Consider the following 23,874-nt stretch of genomic DNA (forward strand, 5'->3'; position numbering starts at 1 on the left):
TGTGTGTGTGTGTGTGTGCGCGCGCGAACATAACTTGAACATACAGTATGTGTGTTGCCAGGGTGTCTGGCCTGTGTGTGTCCAGTGTTTGTGCAGCGGTGAGTGCCGCGCGCGCTCTTGTGTATTTGTGTGTCTGTGTGTGTGTTGGAATGGGTGTCAGTGATGGTGGTAAAAATTGGCCGTAAGAAAGGATGTTGGTGTATTCAAACACACGCTCTCTCTCACCCCCGCCGGCCTCTCTCTCTCTCCGTCTCTGTCTCTCTCTCCCCGTCTCTGTCTCTCTCTCTCAGCTCCCCTTCTCTCTCAGTCCCTATCTTCCAGTCTGTCTCTGTCTCTCTCTCTGTCTCTCTCTCTCAACTCCCCTTCTTTCTCTCAGTCCCTATCTCCCAGTCTGTCTCTGTCTCTCTCTCAACTCCCCTTCTCTCTCTCAGGCCCTATCTCCCAGTCTGTCTCTGTCTCTCTCTCAACTCCCCTTCTCTCTCTCAGGCCCTATCTCCCAGTCTGTCTCTGTCTCTCTCTCAGCTCCCCTTCTCTCTCTCAGGCCCTATCTCCCAGTCTGTCTCTGTCTCTCTCTCAGCTCCCCTTCTCTCTCTCAGGCCCTATCTCCCAGTCTGTCTCTGTCTCTCTCTCAACTCCCCTTCTCTCTCTCAGGCCCTATCTCCCAGTCTGTCTCTGTCTCTCTCTCAACTCCCCTTCTCTCTCTCAGGCCCTATCTCCCAGTCTGTCTCTGTCTCTCTCTGTCTCTCTCTCTCAGCTCCCCTTCTTTCTCTCAGTCCCTATCTCCCAGTCTCTCTGTCTGTTCAAGTTCTGTCTCTCTCTCGCTCTCTCTCTCGCTCCATCTCTGGTCAGCCCATTTCTTCAGTTCATTCTCTCTGGTCGGTTTCTGTCTCTCTGTCTAGCTGTCTCTCTCAGTCCCTCTGTCTCTCTCTATGTCTGTCTGTCTCTCTCTCTCTCCAGTCTCTCTCTCGTGTGCATGTGTATAAAGTATAACATTAAGTTATTATGGTCCATGGAATTTATGTGGACTGATCTAATGATCACAGATTTTCAACCTATTACTCAGTTAGCTGGCTGTCGCTCTTTAGGCTAAGGTCAACTTCAGTAAAATTGCATTTACAACGATGTTCGCTACGATATAAGCCTGTCAATTGTCACAGTGATCCTTTTTTTCCCCCTTATAATTAATTCAAACAAAGGACATACGGTGAATTCTTAAGTCTGTCAGTGTCACTGAGTTCGACAACTGAAGCCGGAAGTGTGTTTAATTGGATTTACACTTATTGCCAGCCGACTGTTGCATTAAGTCAATCTTGAACGTGACAGTGCATTCAAGTTCACCGGCACACGCACAGACACTGATCTGACCGTCATGACACACACACACACACACACACACACTCACACACACACACACACACACACACACACACACACACACACACACACACACACACACACACCACCCGGACCAAGAACCCCAAACAACCTTGGTTCAAAGGATGTCACGCCAATAGGTCATTAAATTCAACCTGTAGTACACTGGCATACTGTACAACTTTGCCGACCAACACACAGTTGTGCTTCACAGATTAGAAAAAACATGACTTCCTCTTTTCAAGTCTTTTGATGTGTCAGCTGATAAGGAGAAATTGGAGAAATCAGGAGAGAACTGATGTTGTGAACTGTGCTGATGCAGATTGAAGTTTCCCCTCCATATTGATAATAAATCTGTGTAGGATCAGCAGAGGCCAGATCACTATCACAAGATCACAAGATAATTTTTTGTCCTTAACTCACTCAGTACGGCCAGTCCTCTCTTCTCCTCTACACAGACCCCTCGGATGTCCAGTGGGTGTCTGAATGACCCAACCTTTAGCTTCCGTCATCAGAATTGTGGTATTCTTTGTCAACATTCACGTCTTCAGTATAAGAGCCTTCCGCTTGCAATATTTTGATGATGGTAATTGGGGTGAAATGCTGTTAACGTCGTCTCTTTCGCTGTTCGTATGGAAAGAGTTAAAAGGAGATGTTTGGTGTGGTGCACACAGCTGAATCCAAAATAGTACAAATATAGACAAACATGAGCTGATTTGCATATGCTCAGAAGCACACAGTCTCAGTTGCATCAAATACCCATGCATGCACCCACCATCAGTCTCCATTTCACACTCGTTAAGAAATTACTAAAAACATGTAAAACAACATTCAAATATAAACAAGTAGGTTACAATAATAAATAAGCCCGCAAATCAAGGAGAGTTTATAACATGAATAAATAATTAAATAATCAAATATATGAGTAAATGACAACATCAATGAGTTTCAGTTTCAGTAGCTCAAGGAGGCGTCACTGTGTTCGGACAAAACCATATACGCTACACCACATCTGCCAAGCAGATGCCTGACCAGCAGCGTAAACCAACGCGCTTAGTCAGGCCTTGAGAAAAAAAAAAGGGGGGAATAAATAATAGATAAGCTTACATGAATAAATAAATAAATAAATAAATAAATAATAATTATAATGTAGAAAAAGGTAGTAGTAGTAGTAATAATAATAATAATAAAATAATAATAATAATAATAAAAAATAAATAAATGAGACAACAATGATGATAAATAAGCAAATAAATGTGAAACATGAAGACACACATTCACACATACACCCACACATGCATAATAGATATGCACCAAACATGCAGTTTCACAGATATGAAAGCACAGTCAAATACATATATATAAACGTACATGAGCTCCAACACACACACACACACACACACACACACACACATTACCTTGCACCTCCTCTACCCCTCTCCTCCACACACTCATTTCTAGTCTACGTATCGCAGCTTCCACAGCACACACACACACACAAACACACACTCACAGAGATGAACACTTACTTGTACAAGCACACACACATACGCCCATATCTCCCACCCCCAAGCCCACACACATAATTATATACAAAGATATATATATATATATACGTTCCAATATCCTGTTGCTCCCACAGTGTAGGCATGCATACACTCACATACCTCATCCTCTGCCCCACCTCCCCCCCGCACCCCCACCTCCCCTCACACACACACACACACACACACACACACACACGTGTACAGAACTCTCCTGACACTTGTGTACACTTACACTCTCACGCATGCACAAACGCACTCAAAAGCACAGACCCACACATACACACAAACACACACATACACACACGCACAGAGGCTGCCACTGATTGGCCGCAAGAGGGATGGGAAAAGATCTCTGATGCCAAGAACGTGGCGTCTAGTGTGTTGCTCAGTCTATTGTATTTGGAAAAGCCCACAGAGACTCTGTTCCGTTTTGAAGAAATTTGCGCAATGTTGGTTTGGAAATGATGCCGATATTTGTTTGATTTGCAAAGCATCGTGCTTTACCTTTCATGTTAGACTTGCGGCTGCTCCCTCTCTCTGCTTTTATTTCTTTGAGGCGATCGATGGTGTGATGGCCTGGTACCTGTTCTTTTTGATATTCTTTGACTTTTCTGAGGATTTCCGATTTTCCTAGATGTAGGCCGCTCGTTGGTGTTGCGTTACCAACAAGTCTGTCAGCTCGCTCATTTCCCTTAACACCTGCAAGTCCCGGGCAGTATGACCATGTGAGTTTTTTAATCTGAAAGTTGCGCATTGCCTTATGCCACTCTGGGCTTCCCATTCCGTTTTCAATTTAACATCAATGAAAATAACAATAATAGTAATAATGATAATGATAATAACAGAAATTATAACAACAATGATCAGCCTCTCTCTCTCTCTCTCGCTCTCTGTGTGAGAGAGAATCCGTGGCTGCTATTTAGTTTATTCGACATGATCATTGGTGCCAGAGCTCAGGACCGTTTGAGCAATATTATTTTTGTGACGATAATAACAATAAAACTGATGTGTGTAGCCCAAGGAAGAAAACGGATAATTTTGTCAACAAACCTGACAGAGTGAGACATGGGTGGAGATCTAAATAGACCCCAAGTTCAAGGGGAGACGCGTACAATATTCTTCGTTCGTGGGCTGTGCAGGGAGTGGGCATTTAATTACGCGAATGGCCGTTTTTACCCCCGCCAAGAAGGCAGTCATACTTCGTTTTCAGGGGGAACACGCACATTTCACTTCTGACACAGAAACTGATCGCTTGTGCAGTCCCGCCCAGTTTGGTGGCATTCGGAATGCAGCGATTAGGTTAGCCGCGGTTCTTGAATGTCGTTGCGAGCAGCCAGAAACTTCTCGAATGAATTGCATTCTCCACCGACAATAGATAAAAAGGGTCTTCTATCGCTGGAACTGGAACAGTCTCCCATCAAATACAGTTAGGCCAGCTGCAATAACACTTAAAAAACAAACGGCAAACAAAACAGCCCCCCCCCCACCCCCCTCACCCCCCCAAAAAAGATCCCTTGAGCTTTGGAAGAAAGAAAAGTTCAGCTGGTACAGACGAATTACTTGGAAGCCACTCTGGTTGTCAGATCTGCTCACTCCGTGTCAGTTGCTGCGTTGCTTTTACCCATCACGAGTACAGAAAACTGCGATCTAACGGCCACCCAAAGTTGCGTTGTTGTAGTATGTAATTAGATCTAGTTTATTTTATTTCGGTACTGAGTCCAGTGAACGTAATCAAAATGGGTGACAGTGTAATCAAGCCTTCAAGACTGTATTGGCTTCAGAGGAGTTTGGTATGTGCAATGGGTATTAACAACAAGACATTCAGTCATCAGCCGCTCCCATCTAAAAATCACAAGAAACAATGGCGGCTCGATCTTGTATGCTGTCCCCACTACCCTCACACACACATGCACGCACAAAGATACACTTTCAACAGAACAACGACATGGCAAGACCACCACAGAGCTTGCGCAGTCATGCCTGTAGTTTCTATCTGTGTGGTGTGACGTTAAATGGAAAGGCCCAGCTGCAAACACCTCTCTCCACAATCACCCCACCCTCATCCCCCCACCCTCTATCAGTATCAGTCTTCAGTGTTTTGAAAGCGCTTTGGATTGGGCCTCAAGTTGTTCCTGATGAAAACTATGATTTGATTGGCAGGCAAGTTCTGGCACGTGACTTTTTATTTTTTTCTTTTTTTTTTTTTTCTTTTTTTTTTTTGCACTTGACTTATTTCCATTATGACCACACCTACACAACCGCTTTGCTGTCGTGCAATGCCCGCGTGGTTTCTCAAATGATGAAAACTGTGATTTGATTGGCAGGCAAGTTTTGGCACGTGACTGATTTCCATTATGACCACACCTACACGAGCTCCCAGCTGTCGTGCAATGCTCGCGTGGACCGCCCCGCCGCCCTGGGAGACTACTGGTGTGACTCCCCTTGGGCGCTGGTGACCGCCGCCATTGATGCCATGGCAACCTACCCTGAGGAGGTGGACTTTGTGCTGTGGACAGGGTGAGAGCTGTGGGGGGGAGGGGTGGGGGGGGGGGGGAGGGGCGGGGGTGAGGGGCACTGGAAGGGAGGTGGTGCTTTGGTTATGGAGAGGTGCGGGAGGCGGGTGATGGAGTAAATGGGGGACAGGGTTTGTGTGAATGGAATAGCATAGAAACACTTTGTCATAAAACATTAAGGCTTTTTTTTTTTTTTTAACTCTCTCCATACGAACAGCGAAAGAGACGATGTTAACAGCGTTTCACCCAAATTATTGCAAGCGGAAGGCTCTTATACTGAAGAGGTGAATGTTGACAAAGATACCACAATTCTGACAACAAAAGCTAAAGGTTGGGTCATTCAGACACCCACTGGACATCCGAGGGGTCTGTGTAGAGGAGAAGAGAGGACTGGCCTTACTGAGTGAGTTAAGGCTTTCTTTTAAGACACGGTATAATACAGACATAAAGAAAAACAGTCATGCTTTTGCTGTAATTCTTCCTCTGTGTGTGTGTGTGTAGTGATGATGATGGGTGTGCAGGGTGTTGCTGTAGATATATATAAACTCATGAGGAAGATGGCAGAATGGTGAAGACGCTTATCTGCCAGTACAGTGCCTGTGAGGGTCAGGGTTCCATTCTAAGTATCGTCCTTTCTTGCAAGTTTGACTGGAAAACCAAAACAGAGCGTCTAGTCATTTAGACAAGAGGATAAACTGAGGACCTTTGTGTAGCATGCACTTGGCGCACTTAAAAAGAACCCACGGCACCTTAGGGTTGTCCTCTGGTAAACTGTATAAATTCTGCAGGGTAGTCGAGGGTGGGTGGTGCTTGGTTTAGGGGAGGGTGGATGGCATGGGTTAAATGGGGGACAGACTTTTTACATCTGTACTGATGATGTGTATGTTCAGATGGTAGTGTCGACGGGCGCAATAGCCGAGTGGTTAAAGCGTTGGACTTTTAATCTGAGGGTTCCGGGTTCGAATCTCGGTAACGGTGCCTGGTGGCTACAGGGTGGAGATTTTTCCGATCTCCCAGGTCAACATATGTGCAGACCTTCTAGTGCCTGAACCCCCTTCGTGTGTATACGCAAGCAGAAGATCAAATACGCACGTTAAAGATCCTGTAATCCATGTCAGCGTTCGGTGGGTTATGGAAACAAGAACATACCCAGCATGCACACTCCCGAAAATGGAGTATAGCTGCCTACATGGCGGAGTAAAAACGGTCATACACGTAAAAGCCCACTCGTGTACATACGAGTGAACGTGGGAGTTGCAGCCCACGAACGCAGAAGAAGCAGAAAGATGGTAGTGTAGATCTCGGTATGTAAACTGCTCACGTTCCACATTGTGATCCCCAGCAAGTGCACATTGGTTGTCTTACAAGACAGGTGGGTGTCACAGTTTCCTTTTCCAGGGATAGCATCGCATTGCGCACACAAGAGTGTTGAATGTTTACATCCATGAATTGCAGAAAACATTCATACAGCTGGTTCTTTATTTTGTTTCATTTACCTAGACGGGTGCAATAGCCGAGTGGTTAAAGCGTTGGACTTTCAATCTGAGGGTCCCAGGTTCAAATCTCTGTTACGGCGCCTGGTGGGGAAAGGGTGGAGATTTTTCCGATCTCATAGATGAACATATGTGCAGAGCTGCTAGTGCCTGAACCCCCTTCGTGTGTATACACATGCAGAAGATGAAATACACATGTTAAAGATCCTGTAATCCATGTCAGCATTCGGTGGGCTATTGAAACAAGAACACTCCTGAAAACGGAGTATGGCTGCCTACATGGTGGGGTAAATAAACCAAACGGTCATGCACGTAAAATGTTTTATGTCTGTGTGAGTGTCTATGTGTGCGTGCCAGAGAACTGATTGAATGACACAGGAAACAAATGATGAGCGCCCAATGGTAGCTGTCAGTCGGCTCTGTCGAGGTAGGCAGCCTGTTGTGCAAATGACCCCAAATTTGTAAAGTGCTTAGAGCTTGGTCTCTGACCTAGGACAGTTGCTATATAAGTATCCATATCAGTCAGTGACTCTGTGAAGTGCTTACAGTTTGGTCTTGGACCGAGGACAGGCACTGTATAAGTATCCACACCAAATCAAATGTTCTCCAGGGACACGGTTGCGCACATCTCCAACGACAACCTGACGACGACAATCAACATGGACGTGCTCCAGAACTTGACGAACGCCATGACGAGGGCGTTCCCTCACACCCCGGTGTTCGCCGCCTTTGGTAACCATGACTACTACCCGGCCAGCCAGTTCCCGGCTGTCCCTAGCCTCATCTACAACACCACAGCCGACATGTGGCGGGACTGGATCGGGGAGGAGGAGCAGATGGCCAACTTCAGGAAGGGTGAGTGTTGCCTGCGTTTCTTTTCTCGGTGTGTTTCTGTGAGAAAGTTCGGTTCGGTTCAGTTCAGTTCAGTTCAGTTCAGTTCAGTTACTCAAGGAGGCGTCATCACAGCCTTCAGACGAATCCATGATATATTCAACACCACATCTGCCAAGGAGATAGCCTGACAGCAGCGTAACCCAACACACTCAGGCCTTGAGGGAGGAAAAAAAGGGAAACATTAACATTTTAATGGATAAGTCATTAAATTAATTAATGAATACATTAACATTGATAAATAGATGATGAAATAAAATGAAAATCAGTAATCAAATAGATAAAGAAATAAAATGAAATGTAAGGAGAAAATAAAGAGAAAGATGAACTCTTTTGTTGCCAGTTTCTGTGTGAAAAGCTCTCCCCAGTGTCAAATATTTTAGGCTGAATGCTCTCAGTCACGTGATTTAGTTCGTGTCAAAACAACACAGTGGACGTGTTCACCTCAAAGTGGGTCAAAGTGGGGAAGGATGGTGGATTTCTTTTTGCATGGGGAAGTTGGCTGCAGCTGTTGAGATTTGTTACAGTGTGAAAAACTGTCCGTTTAACATAATCCCTTGATATCAACTGTCGTCACCTGTGGCAGTGAACTGTCTTGTCGACGAAAGCTGTATACGGTAGTGAAAGAGTTAACTACTTCTTGTATTCTGCCAGGTGGTATTGCTGTTGGTGACACGGTATCTTGATAGCGACAGTATTTTGGGTGTGTCCAAAGCAGTGATGCCTCAGAGAAAATAGCCTCCCTTCCCTGCCTCTTCCTTGTCTTCAGTTTCTCCAGTTTTAGAGTTATGTGTGCATGAGAATGACTGGTGCGAAAGCGCTTTGATTTGTCTATGCACAAGATTCAGCACTGTATAAATACCATTATTATTATTAGAAAACTGGAACTGGAGCTGTAGCAATGAGTACTGTAACTACTGCTACGCAGCTGCTACTGCTAATACCATTTCTGCTGCTTTTATCTGATACAGTGGCTGCTGTTGCTGTTGTTGATACTGCCACCACACTGTCTTCCGGCATTTCTGTCAATGATGGTAATTCCAGCCAGAAAGTTAAGAATAGGGATGTAAAATGCGTTTTTTTCTTGCTGACTTAAATCCGAGTAGGATCTCATTACTGTGAAAATGAGTCACTTTGCAGGCTCATACTTCCTACTCATCATGTATTTGTATTGTATTTCTTTTTACCACAACAGATTTCTCTGTGTGAAATTCGGGCTGCTCTCCTCAGGGAGAGCGCGTCGCTACACTACAGCGCCACCCTTTTTTCTTTTTTTTTTTTTGTATTTTTTTCCTGCATGCAGTTTTATTTCTTTTTCCTATCGATGTGGATTTTTCTACAGAATTTTGCCAGGAACAACCCTTTTGTTGCCATGGGTTCTTTAACGTGCGCTAAGTGCATGCTGCACACGGGACCTCGGTTTATCGTCTCATCCGAATGACTAGCGTCCAGACCACCACTCAAGGTCTAGTGGAGGGGGAGAAAATATCGGCGGCTGAGCCATGATTCGAACCAGCGCGCTCAGATTCTCTCGCTTCCTAGGCGGACGCGTTACCTCTAGGCCATCACTCCACTGTGATGGTTTCGGTAGCGTTCGTAAGTTGAATTGATTTACTGAAGCATTGTCCTCTTTTCTCTGTCAGGTTAACTCACTCAGTACGGCCAGTCCTCTCTTCTCCTCTACACAGACCCTTCAGATGTCCAGTGGGTGTCTGAATGACCCAACCTATAGCTTCCGTCGTCAGAATTGTGGTATTCTTTGTCAACATTCACCTCTTCAGTATGAGAGCCTTCCGCTTGCAATATTTTGATGATGGTAACTGGGGTGAAACGCTGTTAACGTCGTCTCTTTTGTCGTTCGTATGGAAAGAGTTAACTGAAGGGTGTGAGTTTGCAGAATGAGCGGAAACATCGCCTTGCTGTACTTCCCCCCTCCCCTGCCTCCTTCCCTCCCTCCCTCCCTCCCCCCTCAACTCTCTCCCCAATCATTCAGATAACACGCACGTAAAAGAATCCACGGCAACAAAAGGGTTGTTCCTGGCAAAATTATGTAGAAAAATCCACTTTGATAGGAAAAACAAATAGAAAACTGCACGCAGGAAAAAATACAAAAAAAATGGGTGGCGCTGTAGTATAGCAACGCGCTCTCCCTGGGGAGAGCAACCCGAATTTCACACAGAGAAATCTGTTGTGATAAAAAGAAATACAATACAAATACAAATACAAAATAAACTGAGGTCCCCTGTGTAGCACACACTTTTTTCTTTTTTTTGTTGCCCCATCATCTGCGCCGTTTCAGTGGCATTACTCCCACGCCGCTCATTTAGATTCCCCCATACACGGCCACACCCGGGTTCGTCTGTCACAGTTCCAGCATCGGCAGTCCACAGGGAACCGTCGATGTTAGGTCGCGAGGAGGCCACACACCAGAGGAGACCCTGCACTGCTGCTGAGTCACTTCGGTGTTGTTCAGTGGTGACTGAGGTCCCCTGTGTAGCACACACTTGGCGCACTGATAAAAGGACCTGTGGCAACATAAGTGTTCTGCTCCAGCAAAATGCTTGCAGAAGAAATCCACTCTGATAGGTACACAACACATATTAAGCATGTGCTCTAGGCCTGGGTTATGCAGCTGGTCAGGTATCTGCCTTACAGATGTGGTGCAGCGTATATGGATTTGTCCAAACATAGTGACACTTCCTTGAGAAACTGAAACTTCCAGACCCGTCAGTCAGTCTCGCCCCCATTTTCTGACCGCTTTGTCCTTCTGGGAGGAAGGTGGCAGAACAGTTAAGACACTTGTCAGCCAGTACACAGTTCGTGAGTGTCTAGCCATTCGAATGTGACAATTAACCGAGGTCCCGTGTGCAGCATGCACTTGGCGCACTGAAAAAGAACCCATGGCAACCAAAGTGTCCTCTGGCAAGAAATCTGTAGAAGAAATCCGGTCGGATATGTAGACAAATGTGTATGCAAGCACTCATGGCTTGCCCAAGCACTTTGGGTTATGCTGCTGGTCAGACATCTGCCAAGCAGATGTGGTGTGGCGTATATGGATTTGTCTGAACGCAGGGACACCTCCTTGAGAAACTGAAACTGAAATCATCTTGGCATTCACAAATACACCAACATGAGTTGAGTTCTGGTGATGAATGACGTCATTTTCTCCAGCTCCTTGTGGCTGCCATATTGTTTGGTCGTGAGTGGAGTCGACAGGCCACACATCTTGTCTTGCCTGTTTGAACAGGGGGTGGGGAGGTTGGGGGGGGGGGTAGTTCTGGAGAATGTTCTCTGTTGTCTGGTCCTCTTGTCCACTGGGGCAGGTGGGAGATGGAACCAGCGACGGGCGCAATGGCCGAATGGTTAAAGCGCTGGACTTTCAACCTGAGGGTCCCAGGTTCGAATCATGGTGACGGCACCTGGTGGGTAAAGGGTGGAGATTTTTCCGATCTCCCAGGTCAACATATGTGCAGACCTGCTAGTGCCTGAACCCCCTTCATGTGTACACGCAAGCAAAAGATCAAATACGCACGTTAAAGATCCTGTAATCCATGTCGCGTTCGGTGGGTTATGGAAACAAGTACATACCCAGCATGCACACTCCTGAAAGCGGAGTATGGCTGCCTACATGGCGGGGTAAAAACGGTCATACACGTAAAAGCCCACTCGTGTATATACGAGTGAACGTGGGAGTTGCAGCCCACAAACAAAGAAGAAGAAGAAGAAGAACCAGCGTCAGTTTTTAGTACATGTGATTGTTGGATTTTCTGACAAACTTCAGGGTTTGTGTGTGTGTGTGTGTTGTGTGCGTGTATGTATGTGTGTGGTGTATATTTGTGTGTGTGTGGAGTGTATGTGTGTGTGTGTGTGTGTTGTATGCGTGTTTTGTATGTGTGTGTTTGTCTATGTATGCTGTGTGTGTGTATGTGTGCGTCGTTTTCCCCAGGTGGTTACTACACACGGCTGATCCCCTCTTCGGGCCACAAGCTACGGATGGTGGTCCTCAATACCAACCTGTACTACACATCCGACAAGGCCACCCTGGGTATCCACGACCCCACAGGGCAACTGCACTGGCTTGGCACTGTGCTGGCTAGGGCCAGAAACCAGCATGAGAAGGTGTGTTGTGTGCTTGTGTTGTGTGTGTGTGCATGTGTGTTTGTGTGTGTGTGTGTTTGTGTGCATGTGTGTGTGTGCATGTGCATGTGTGTTTGTGTGTGTGTGTGCATGTATGTTTGTGTCTGTGTGTGTGTGCATGTGTGTTTGTGTGTGTGTTTGTGTATGTGTGTGTGCATGTGTGTTTGGGTATGTGTGTGTGTCTGTGTGTGTGCATGTGTTTTTGTGTGTGTGCATGTGTGTTTGTGTGTGTGTGTCTGTGTGTGTGCATGTGTGTGTGTCTGTGTCTGTGTGTGTGCATGTGTGTTTGTGTGTGTGTGTCTCTGTGTGTGCATGTGTGTTTGTTTGCGTGTGTGTGTGGAGGGAGGTGTGGGGGGGTTGTGTGTGGGTTTGTGTGTGTGTGTGTGTGCACACGTGCACTCACGCATATGCAATCATGCACACATACACAATCAGTTTCACACACACGCACTTCTGTACATAGGCTGTCTTTCTTGGTGAACTTTGACTGAGTTGATTTCCCGTCTCTAATTAATTGATAAATTTAATTAAATTTAGGTATGATCGATGTGTATTGATCGGTATGTTTAGAATGTTTTTAGCACTATAAACGATTGGTATGTTTAAAGTGTTTTTAGCACAATAAACAATTGGTATGTTTAAAGTGTTTTTAGCTCTGTGATATGTATTGATCAGTATGTTTAAAGTGTTTTTAGCTCTGTGATATGTATTGATCAGTATGTTTAAAGTGTTTTTAGCTCTGTGATATGTATTGATCAGTATGTTTAAAGTGTTTTTAGCTCTGTGATATGTATTGATCAGTATGTTTAAAGTGTTTTTAGCTCTGTGATATGTATTGATCAGTATGTTTAAAGTGTTTTTAGCTCTGTGATGTTCAGTGGTCAGTATGTTTCAAATGTGTTGATCACTATGGTTGATGGGAGAAAGGACAAAACCTCCACCTTTACCCCACCGGGTTCACCATGACTGGGGATCGAACTCAGGAAACTCATGTGAGAACCCAGTGCTCCAACCATTCAACCACTGCACCCGTCTTCAGGTGATGTTAACTTATCTCCTTTCAGGTGGTGATAACTGGTCTCCGTTCAGGTGGTGATAACTGGTGATAACTGGTCTTTCAGGTGATGATAACTGGTCTCCTTTCAGGTGATGATAACTTATCTCCTTTCAGGTGGTGATAACTGGTCTCCTTTCAGGTGATGATAACTTATCTCCTTTCAGGTGGTGATAACTGGTCTCCTTTCAGGTGGTGATAACTGGTCTCCTTTCAGGTGGTGATAACTGGTCTCCTTTCAGGTGGTGATAACTGGTCTCCTTTCAGGTGGTGATAACTGGTCTCCTTTCAGGTGATGATAACTGGTCTCCATTCAGGTGATGATAACTGGTCTCCATTCAGGTGATGATAACTGGTCTCCTTTCAGGTGATGATAACTGGTCTCCTTTCAGGTGATGATAACTTATCTCCTTTCAGGTGATGATAACTGGTCTCCTTTCAGGTGGTGATAACTGGTCTCCTTTCAGGTGGTGATAACTGGTCTTTCAGGTGATGATAACTGGTCTCCTTTCAGGTGATGATAACTGGTCTCCTTTCAGGTGGTGATAACTGGTCTCCTTTCAGGTGATGATAACTGGTCTCCTTTCAGGTGATGATAACTGATCTCCTTTCAGGTGATGATAACTGGTCTCTTTTCAGGTGGTGATAACTGGTCTCTTTTCAGGTGATAGTTGCAGTCCTTTCAGGTGATGATAACTGGTCTCTTTTCAGGTGGTGATAACTGGTCTCTTTTCAGGTGATAGTTGCAGTCCTTTCAGGTGATAATTGCTGATAATTGCTGTCCTTCCAGGTGATCCTGGCGGCACACATCCCACCCGGGGTACACACCCCCAGGGGGGTACACTGGTACCAGGAGGAGTTCGTGGGGCCCATCACCAAAGTCCTGAGGGACTACGCTGATGTCATCAAGGCCATGCACTTTGGACACGACCACTACGACGGCTTCAAGGTCTTCTATGATCACAAGGGTGAGTGAGAGGGTGAGGGTGGGCCGGGGGGGGGGGGGGGGTGGGGGGAAGAAAGGAGTGTACTTGTGTAGAGTGAGAGATTGTGGTGAATGTGTGTGGTGTGTGTAATGTGTTGTGAATGTGTGTGTGATGTGGTGTGGAGAATGTTTGTGCAGTGTGTTGTGGTGAATGTGTATGGTATGTGTTGTGTTGTGGTAAATGTGTGTGTGCAGTGTGTTGTGGTGAATGTGTGTGCAGTGTGTTGTGGTGAATGTGTGTGCAGTGTGTTGTGGTGGATGTGTGTGTAGTGTGTTGTGAATGTGTGTGCAGTGTGTTGCAGTGTGTTGTGGTGAATGTGTGTGCAGTGTGTTGTGGTGAATGTGTATGTGCACTGTTGTGGTAAATGTGTATGGTAAGTGTTGTGGTGAATGTGTGTGTGTGTAATGTTGTGGTGAATGTGTGTGTGTAATGTGTTGTGGTGAATGTGTATGGTATGTGTTGTGGTGAATGTGTGTAATGTGTTGTGGTGGATGTGTATGGTATGTGTTGTGGTGAATGTGTGTGCAATGTGTTGCGTTGAATGTGTGTGTGTAATGTGTTGTGGTGAATGTGTGTGGTATGTGTTTTGATGAATGTGTATGGTATCTGGTGTGGTGAATGTGTGCAGTGTATTGTGCTGAATGCTTGTATGTGTAATGTGTTACAGTGAATGTATGTGCAGTGTGTTGTGTTGAATCAGTGTGATGTGTGTGTAATGTATTGTGAATGTGTATGGTTTGTGTAATGTGTTGTGGTGAATAAGTGGTATGTGTGATATGTTGTGGTGGATGTGTTTGGTATATGTAATGTTGTGGTGAATCTGTAATGTGTTGTAGTGAATGTGTGTGGTATGTGTAATTTGTTATGGTGAATGTGTATGTGTTGTGGTGAATGTGTTTGTAATGTGTTGTGGTGAATATTTGTGCAATGTGTTGTCTTTAATGTGTGTGGTATGTGCAATGTGTTGAGGTGAATGAGTGGTGTGTGTAATATGTTGTGGTGAATGTGTGTGTTTAATGTGTTGTAGTGTGTGTGTTACAGAATTACATACATGTACATTATGCATGTGCCCCAAAGAAACAGGCATGTACACCTGGCGGACATAAAATTAGGTCATATTGAAAAAGAAATGTTGAAATTGCTTTATAAATCAATGATACAGTAGCCACAAGGATGTTCTACAATGACGATACCATATTTTATTCAGAAAACCAAACCAGAAAGCTTGCACATACTCAACACACACACACACACACACACACACACACACACAATGTGGAGGAAGAGAGAGTTCATTTTCATCAGTCAGAATAGAAACCTTGGTTAGAAGAAATATATTTCAAAGAACTGTCTTCTATCCAGGATCTTGATCTATAAAAAAACAACAAAAAAACTTCAGATATAACTTGTTTTTTTTGTTGTTAATCTTGATTTTCTAACAACTGGTGTTGACTACATTGCCATGTGTGACACAACACATGATTTTGTTTCTTTGTGAACGGAGTACCTTTGATGTAAACAGAACCAAAATGAAAAAAAAGATGCTGTATTGTTAAAATCACTTGTTTGCTTCAAACTTTTTTTTCCCCCCACCTGCCAGGCATGCCAGCCATTCCGCTGTTTGTGGCGCCCTCTGTGACTCCCTGGCGATTCAAGCTGCCGTCCGGTGAGGTGGGGCCGCCCCACAACCCAGCCATCCGCCTGGTGACGTACGACCGTCAGACTGGGGACCACGTCAACGTTGAACAGTACAGACTGGATCTGCCGCTGTTTGGTCAGGGCCAGGAGGCCAACTTCACACTGCTGTACTCCTTCACTGAGGTGTGGGGTGTGGAGTGGTGTGGTGTGGTGTGTGGGGCGGGATGGTGTGGAGTTGAGTGGGATGGAGTGGAGTGGAGTGTGGTGTGGTGTGGTGGTGGTGTGGTGTGGGGGTGTGATGCATGGGGTGGGGTGTGATGTGGTGTGGTGTAGTGGGATGTGGTGTGGTGGTGGTGTGGTGTGATGCGTAGGGTGGGGTGGGGTGTGGTGTAGTGGGATGTGGTGGTGTGTGATGTGGTGGGATGTGGTGTGTGTGGTGTGGTGTGATGCGTAGGGTGGGGTGTGATGTAGTATGGTGGTGTGATGTGGTGGTGGTGTGGTGTGATGCGTAGGGTGGGGTGTGATGTGGTTGTGGTGTGGTGGTGTGGGTGGGGTGGTATGTGGTGGTGTGGGGTGGGGTGTGGTTGTTTAGTGTGGTGTGATGTGTGGTGTGGTGTGTTGGGGCATGATGTGGGGTGGTGTGGGGTGGTGTGGGGTGTGGTAGGATGTGGTGTTGTGTGGTGTGGTGTGTTGGATTAGGTTGGGTTGGGTTATGTTAGATTGTAGAGTATTGTATTGTGTCAGATTGGGTTGGGTTGAATTGTGTTTTGATGGGATGGATTGTGCTTTATCGAGTTGTGTTGGGTTGTATTTTATATATTGTGTATTTGACTGTGTTGTTGGATTGTATGTTATTTATTGTGTTGTGTTGGATTGTATGTTATTTACTCTGGTGTTGTATTGGATTGTATTTAATTTATTGTAGTGGTGTATTTGATTAGATTTTATTTATTGTATTGTGTTGGGCTAAATTTTATTTATTGTTGTGTTGGATTGTGTTGGGTTCCATTTTTTGTGTGGATTGTATTTTATTTATTGTGTTGGTTTGTGTTGTATCACTCTTTTGTCACAACAGATTTCTCTGTGTGAGATTTGGGCTGCTCCCCCCCAGGAAGCCAAGTTTATATATGATAAATCCTCAGCTTCCGTTTACTTTTTGTGTCTGTGTGTGAATGGCGTATGTTCAACAGAGCTCAGAGTATATAATATTATGAACACGTATTGACAACCACATTTATTCAGAAAAGGTGAGAAAATCAAATCAGGTAAGCGTTCAGAAAATGATTGAAGTTTGTCCCCCTCCCTGTTGCAGCACTACAGACTCCATGATGTCAGTGCGGCATCGCTTCACAAACTGGTGACCCGCATGGCATCCAGCTCGGAGGGAGATGCTCTTCTCAACGATTACTTCAGGTAGTTACTGTCGCTGTGGTCACACACACATACACTCACACACACTCTCTCTTGAACACACACACACACACACACTCTCTTGAACACACATACACTCTCTCTCGCTCTCTTGAACACACATACACTCTCTCTCTTGAACACACACTCTTGAACATGCACACACACACTCTCTCTCTTGAACACTCACACACACACACTCTCTCTCTTGAACACACATACACTCTTGAACATACACACACACTCACTCTCTCTTGAACACACACCCACATACACACTCTCTCTCTTCAGCACACACACTCTCTCTCTTGCACACACACACACTGTGACACACCCACACACTCTCTCTCTCTTGAACACACACAATCACACACTCTCCTGAACACAAACACACTTTTGAACAAACTTACACTCTCTCTGCACACACTCTCTCTCTCTTGAACAAACGCACACACACACTCTCTCTCTCTTGAACACAGACACTCTCGATCTATCTCTGTTGAACACACACACACACCCAGTCTTGAACACACACACACACTCTCCTGAACACACGCTTGAACACACACGCACACTCTCATTCTCTCTCTCTTGAACACACACATACCCAGTCTTGAACACACACACACACTCTCCTGAACACACACACACACTCACTCACTCTTGAACACACACACACACACACACACTCTTGAACACACACACGCTCGCTCTCTCTTGAACACACACACACACCCAGTCTTGGACACACACACACACTCACACACACTCTTGAACACACACACTCTCTCTCTTGAACACAATGTTTTTTGTTTTTCTTAAACAAACATTTCCTTGAACACACACACACATACATACTCTCTCTCTCTCTTGAACACACACACACACACTTTAGTTCTGTACCCCACAGGAAAACGGTGCTAAGTAGGGTGTCATGATGTGGTTGTTCAAGGAGTTCCAATGATCAGATTAGGTAGTGGAGTGATGGCCTAGACGTAAGGAAGCGATTGAATCTACCCACACAAGTATTTTCTTCCCCCCGTCCGCTTGACCCTAAGGTCCTGTGTGCACGTTAAAGAACCCATGGCGACAAAAGGGTTATCCCTGGCAAAATTGTTGACATCTCATCATCTGCCACCCTTTCCGTGATGTTGCTAACTTTCACCGCCTCCTCTCGTTCCAGATTTGCGGCAGCAGGTGCAGATGGCAATGACAGGTGCGACCAGGTGTGCAAGAGGAAGATCCTGTGTGGCTTTGGACACTACACCAGGGCCGATTACAGTCACTGCCTGAATCATGGTGGTGATACCGTCGTGCCTGTCGGTTAACACGGGTCCTTTTGTCATGGAAACAGCGAAGTAATACCACCATCGCTGTACAGCAAAATGGGTAATTTATCATGGAAAAGATGAAGAGTAATAGCGTTGTGGCTGTCATTTATAAATGGGTAATTTTGCAATGAAAACAACAGTACTAATTCCATCATGACTTGTTTTAAAATGGGTAACTTTGCCATGGAAACGACAGTAGTATTCCATCATGACTTGTTTTAAAATGGGTAAATTTGTCATGGAAACAGCAAAGTATTACCATCATAGCTGTTGCTTAAAACAGTTAATTTTACCATGGAAACGAAAATAGTAATAATATGGCTGTTTAAAGTGGGTAATTTTGTCCTGGAAACCACAAAGAAATAACATCACGGGTGCCCTTTAAAGCACATCATTTAGTCATGGAAACAATAGTGATGATAACATCATGGCTTTCATTTTTAAAACGGTGATTTCATTTAGGAAATGACATTAGTAAAACCACCAAGGCTGTCATTTAAAATGGATCATTGTGTCATGGAGACAAGAGTTTCAAGATGTTCCTGTCACTTAACATGGGTCGCTTTGTGATGCCCATAGGATGAAATGTCACAGCTAGAATACTGACAGAACAAAACTGGGACAAGGCCTTGCTTTTTAGGTGAGGAGTGATACGTATGTCACTAAGGAAAGAACAGTTTTACTTCACTGATTTAAAGGAAAGAACAGTTTTACTTCACTGCTTTAACTTGCTACCAAAAAACAAAACAAAGATACCCCAATCAGATAATATTTCACTTTAGTGCTGTACAACACACATGCACGCATACGCACTTGTGCACGTACACACACAAAGAGAGAAAAGAAAGGAAGGTACATATTATCTATGTTAGTATTTACATTAATAATCTCTTGGAAGTAGAAAGTAACAGGAGGACAGCCCTAGATTGTTGAGACTTCCATACTGTGAAAGATATTTTTGAGGGATGGGACTTCGTTATTTTTCAGAGTTTCTTTTTCTTTCGTGCAATGCCCATGTCCTTCAAGTGCAGGTGCCTTTGTGTGCACATGCTTGAAAGATGGGATGGTGTATCTGTGGGAGTGGGCATGTTTTTTTTGAAAGCTGAAAATTCTGTGTACATAAATTGTATACATATATATATATACAATTATGTCAAAAAGTACACCTGGAACACACCATCAATGAATATATACAATTTATTAATGAAATTGATGCCAGAAAAAAACATCATAAGCCCAGCATACCTGGCAATTCAGAAGACTGATTGATGCATATTATCAGAAGTGTTCATCTCAGTACTGCTAAGGTCGAGCAAATCTTCACTTTTGTCATGTTCAAATGCTTTGGTATATGGTGCCCAGTAAGCATTGAGGTCAACCAAGAAACCCACCAGCAAAACTCTGAACACAAAAACGCACAATACGGGAGGGAAATACCGTAAACCATTCTTACAATCAACACGTTAACAAGCGAAAATAATGCAACTGAACTAAACTGTCTACAACAACATCCCCACAACGGTCTTTTCCAAGGTGAGCAAACCTCGGCTTTAAATGCACATTCCTTCATTCACAACTGTTGCTAAATGACACTGGAAAAAGCAGGTGAAAACCTGGTAAGATCTATTTCATTAACGTGACAAACATCGATTTTAAACGCACGTTTCTTCATTTGTTGCAAAGGGACACTGAGAAAGGAAAAATTAGTGAGTTCTGCTTCATTAACTTAACAAACAAAAATAATGTTGAATGGTAACAACATTTGATGCTTTTGGTACAATGCTGATTGAGAAGAAATGTCTCCCCTCTTCAAACACAGATCCAGTAAAATTACAGACATTCTACATATCTTATAGAGGAAGAATATTCAGTACATGCTGCTGACTGGCTTGTCCACCAGTGGGTTTCCATGCATAACACCGTTCTGTCTTTCAGACAGTTCACCTCTTGTTCCAGGGGACAATGCTCACAACTGCATCATTTTGGGTCAACACATACATTTTCCACTTTGTTGATGGCACAGTGCCTGAAGAATATGGGACACAAATGCAACTGAGTATACGACGACAAAACACACTGTCATGAAAATATTTCAACAACACGCACAAAGTTCTCCACTAACCAAATGGTAGCAAACTAACTAAAAGCGGACGATTCCTCGCACAGAAATGTCATCTGCAGCACGTACCGAACACCTCCCAATTCCACCGAGTACTCCATCTGCTCACTAACCAAGTACAGTCCACACCAACTAAAACTTGCTGCCGTACATCATAAAACCAAATCAAGTACATCACTCCACGCTTTAAGTCTGATCCCTGTACATACAAATATAAGTAGGCAAGATATTGTTGACCTCTAAGTACACTTTGCTATATATATATATTATAATAAAAAAAATTTTCAAAAAACCTTTTTCATCACATATACACTTTTAAAAGTAGTCGGTGAGATTTGTAAAATATATATGTATATTTATAAACCCAGGTGGTTTTTGGTTATGATGCTCTCTTGAGTATTATGCCTTCAACCTTGAAATCTATGGACAGGCTCAACCCTTTGTTATTCACTGCACACTAATCCGTCTGCTGGCAATACAAGGCCCCAGAAATGGCCAAGGAGTGTTAAACTATAAAAATACCGTAAATAAATACAGTATCTACCCTTCCATCAACACAGAGCCACACTTCACACCAGTGATGATTTATATGTTACCAGAAGGAGAAAGCTTTTGTGCCTTGACATTTACCTCATTAACAAGGTGTAAACCATAATGCCTTGTTTACAGGATGATTATCAAACATTGCTGCTGAAGATGATTACCAAATTCAACTCTTAAATTAACAGTTTCTGCTGTCAAATCACGCTTGCCATGTGCAATAAGATAAAGTGATTACAGCTTGTTGGAAACGGATTAAACTGCATGAAGTATGTTGATACTACCTACACATTTCTTTGTGTCTCCATGTCAGTGAACCAACATCTGTTTTCTTCAGTGTTGGTGCCTGCCTGCAGCAGGCAGTTTCACCATGTTTTGTGGTGGCGCTTTGCATTGTATTGTATTATTTGTCACCACACATTTCTGTGTGTGAAATTCAGGTTCTTCTCCCAAGGGGCTGGATGTTGCTACAGTACAGCACAACCTTTTTTTTTGTGTGTGTGTGTGTGCTTTCTTCTGCTTGCAAGTGCATCTGTATACCAACCCAAAGTGAATGTTTCCACGGGATTTTGCCATTCAACCCTGGGGAGTCACATCCAGAAATCCTGTAGAAGGGATCCCTTTCTTTGTGGCTTATGCATGTGAATGAACGTGAAAAACTTTTTCATGAGACAAACTCTGACACCAGAGGAGTGCTTGAGCCCAGGGTTCGATGAGTTCAAACAAATAACACGCCGCTATAGCACAGGCAACCTGATATTTCAGCTGCACAGGTTCCACACCAGACTGAAACAACATGCTGAATGTGGAGCAGGCAAAATGTGAACCAAACGCTGGGATGTTCCTGTTAAAGACCAAAGTAGCGTACTGATCGTGAAGGAGGTAAAATACTACGAATCAAACCTGGGACATTCCTGTTGAAGACCAAAGTAGCGTACTGATCGTGAAGGAGGTAAAATACTACGAATCAAACCTGGGACGTTCCTGTTAAAGACCAAAGTAGTGTACTGATCATGTAGGAGGTAAAATATTATGAATTCAACCTGGGACGCGATGGAAGAGGAAAAAAGCCCACCTGGGTAAAACACTGATGCTTCAGTCAAACGCAAAACAGATCCAAAAAAACAAACAACTTGAACTGCACTAACGCTTGAATTAAAGCTTCACAGTTAATCACATGGCCATAAAAGCATATACTCAACTTCTGATGTAAAACCGAGTAAACCAATTGCTGTAAAACATCATCCATCCCCACTCCCACCCTCCTCCCCAACCCAACCCACTGCAACAAACCAAAACAATAACACACACAAAACAACCACAACCACTAAACAGAATAAAACTTGGGCAATCTTTACCTGTAAAGAGCACAACAACAGTGATGCAATTACTGGTGTAAAGGTTAACAGACAGTACAACGATTCACAGGGTAAGAAGTAACAGCTACAAAGAACTCCGACGTGAACAGAACTAAGAGTTAGTCGCTACAACAAGGACACTCCCCAGTCTGTCGCTATCTCCCACACATGCGAACACACACATGCACGCACACACAGAGCATCACAGTTGGCCGGCAGTGATCATCGAATGGGGGCGGCTGTCCCCAACAGAGTGTTGTCCTCCTCACGTTCTGTGGCCTGCTGCTTCATCTCCTGCAGAGTGCGCACAAACTTGGACCACTCGTCCGCCTTGGGGTTGGCAATGTGCTGGAACAACAGAGGCCACGTGTTGGGGAGGGTGTGTGTCCCCACATACATACACTCCACAGTTGGAGTGAGTCTACACACACATTTACCAGTCCACATACATACACACTCCACAGAGTCTACACACACACATTTCCCAGTCCACATACACACTCCACAGAGTGAGTCTACACACACATTTCCCAGTCCACATACACCACAGAGTGAGTCTACACACACACATTTCCCAGTCCACATACACCACAGAGTGAGTCTACACACACACATTTCCCAGTCCACATACACCACAGAGTGAGTCTACACACACATTTCCCAGTCCACATACACCACAGAGTGAGTCTACACACACACATTTACCAGTCCACATACATACACACCCCACAGTCGGAGTGAGTCTACACACACATTTACCAGTCCACATACATACACACTCCACAGAGTGAGTCTACACACACACATTTCCAAGTCCACACACACATTTACCAGTCCACACACATACACAGTCGGAGTGAGTCTACACACACACATTTACCAGTCCACACACATACACAGTCGGAGTGAGTCTACACACACACATTTACCAGTCCACACACATACACAGTCGGAGTGAGTCTACACACACACATTTACCAGTCCACACACATACACAGTCAGAGTGAGTCTACACACACACATTTACCAGTCCACATACATACACACTCCACAGTTGGCAGTTGGAGTCTACACACAAACATTTCCAAGTCCATACACACAATTACCAGTCCACACACATACACACTCCCCAGTCCACAAGCAAACATTCTCTACACAAGCATTCCCTACTCCACACACATAACCCAGTCCACACCTATTCAATCAATCAATCAATCAATCAAAAACACTTTATTAATCCACATGGAAATTAAGTTGTGCAATCACAGGCTCATTGTAAACACTGGCATAAAATCATGCGCAACATAAGAAGAGATTAAAACTAGTCAAATAAGAATTCCCAATAGATAAAATTCCCAATAAATAAGAATTCCCAATAAATAAGAATTCCCAATATTCTCCACACACACACACCCAGTCCACACCTATTCTCCACACACACTTCGTCCACACACACACACACACCCAGTCCACACCTATTCTC

At 44.3% G+C, this 23,874-nt stretch overlaps 2 protein-coding genes across 5 annotated transcripts in view; one reads left to right on the plus strand and one right to left on the minus strand.

Moving 5' to 3' along the window:
- LOC143276680 (acid sphingomyelinase-like phosphodiesterase 3b) overlaps positions 1-20,759 on the plus strand; it is a 21,539-nt gene extending 780 nt beyond the window's left edge. The window contains exons 2-8 of the mRNA XM_076581315.1: positions 5,246-5,438; positions 7,538-7,782; positions 11,765-11,937; positions 13,800-13,977; positions 15,596-15,816; positions 16,946-17,046; positions 18,227-20,759. Coding sequence (XP_076437430.1) covers positions 5,246-5,438; positions 7,538-7,782; positions 11,765-11,937; positions 13,800-13,977; positions 15,596-15,816; positions 16,946-17,046; positions 18,227-18,371 — 1,256 coding nt within the window. The 3' untranslated portion in view covers positions 18,372-20,759. The remainder of the gene's footprint in view (positions 1-5,245; positions 5,439-7,537; positions 7,783-11,764; positions 11,938-13,799; positions 13,978-15,595; positions 15,817-16,945; positions 17,047-18,226) is intronic.
- LOC143276679 (cytoplasmic dynein 1 intermediate chain 2-like) overlaps positions 19,554-23,874 on the minus strand; it is a 45,060-nt gene continuing 40,739 nt past the window's right edge. For all 4 annotated transcript variants that reach the window (XM_076581314.1, XM_076581313.1, XM_076581311.1 and 1 more), the window contains one exon: positions 19,554-22,739. In XM_076581314.1, the coding sequence (XP_076437429.1) occupies positions 22,614-22,739 (126 nt within the window). In that variant the 3' untranslated portion in view covers positions 19,554-22,613. The remainder of the gene's footprint in view (positions 22,740-23,874) is intronic.

The sequence above is a fragment of the Babylonia areolata genome, chromosome 32 (genome assembly GCF_041734735.1).
Source record: "Babylonia areolata isolate BAREFJ2019XMU chromosome 32, ASM4173473v1, whole genome shotgun sequence".
Taxonomy (NCBI): Eukaryota; Metazoa; Mollusca; class Gastropoda; order Neogastropoda; family Buccinidae; genus Babylonia; species Babylonia areolata.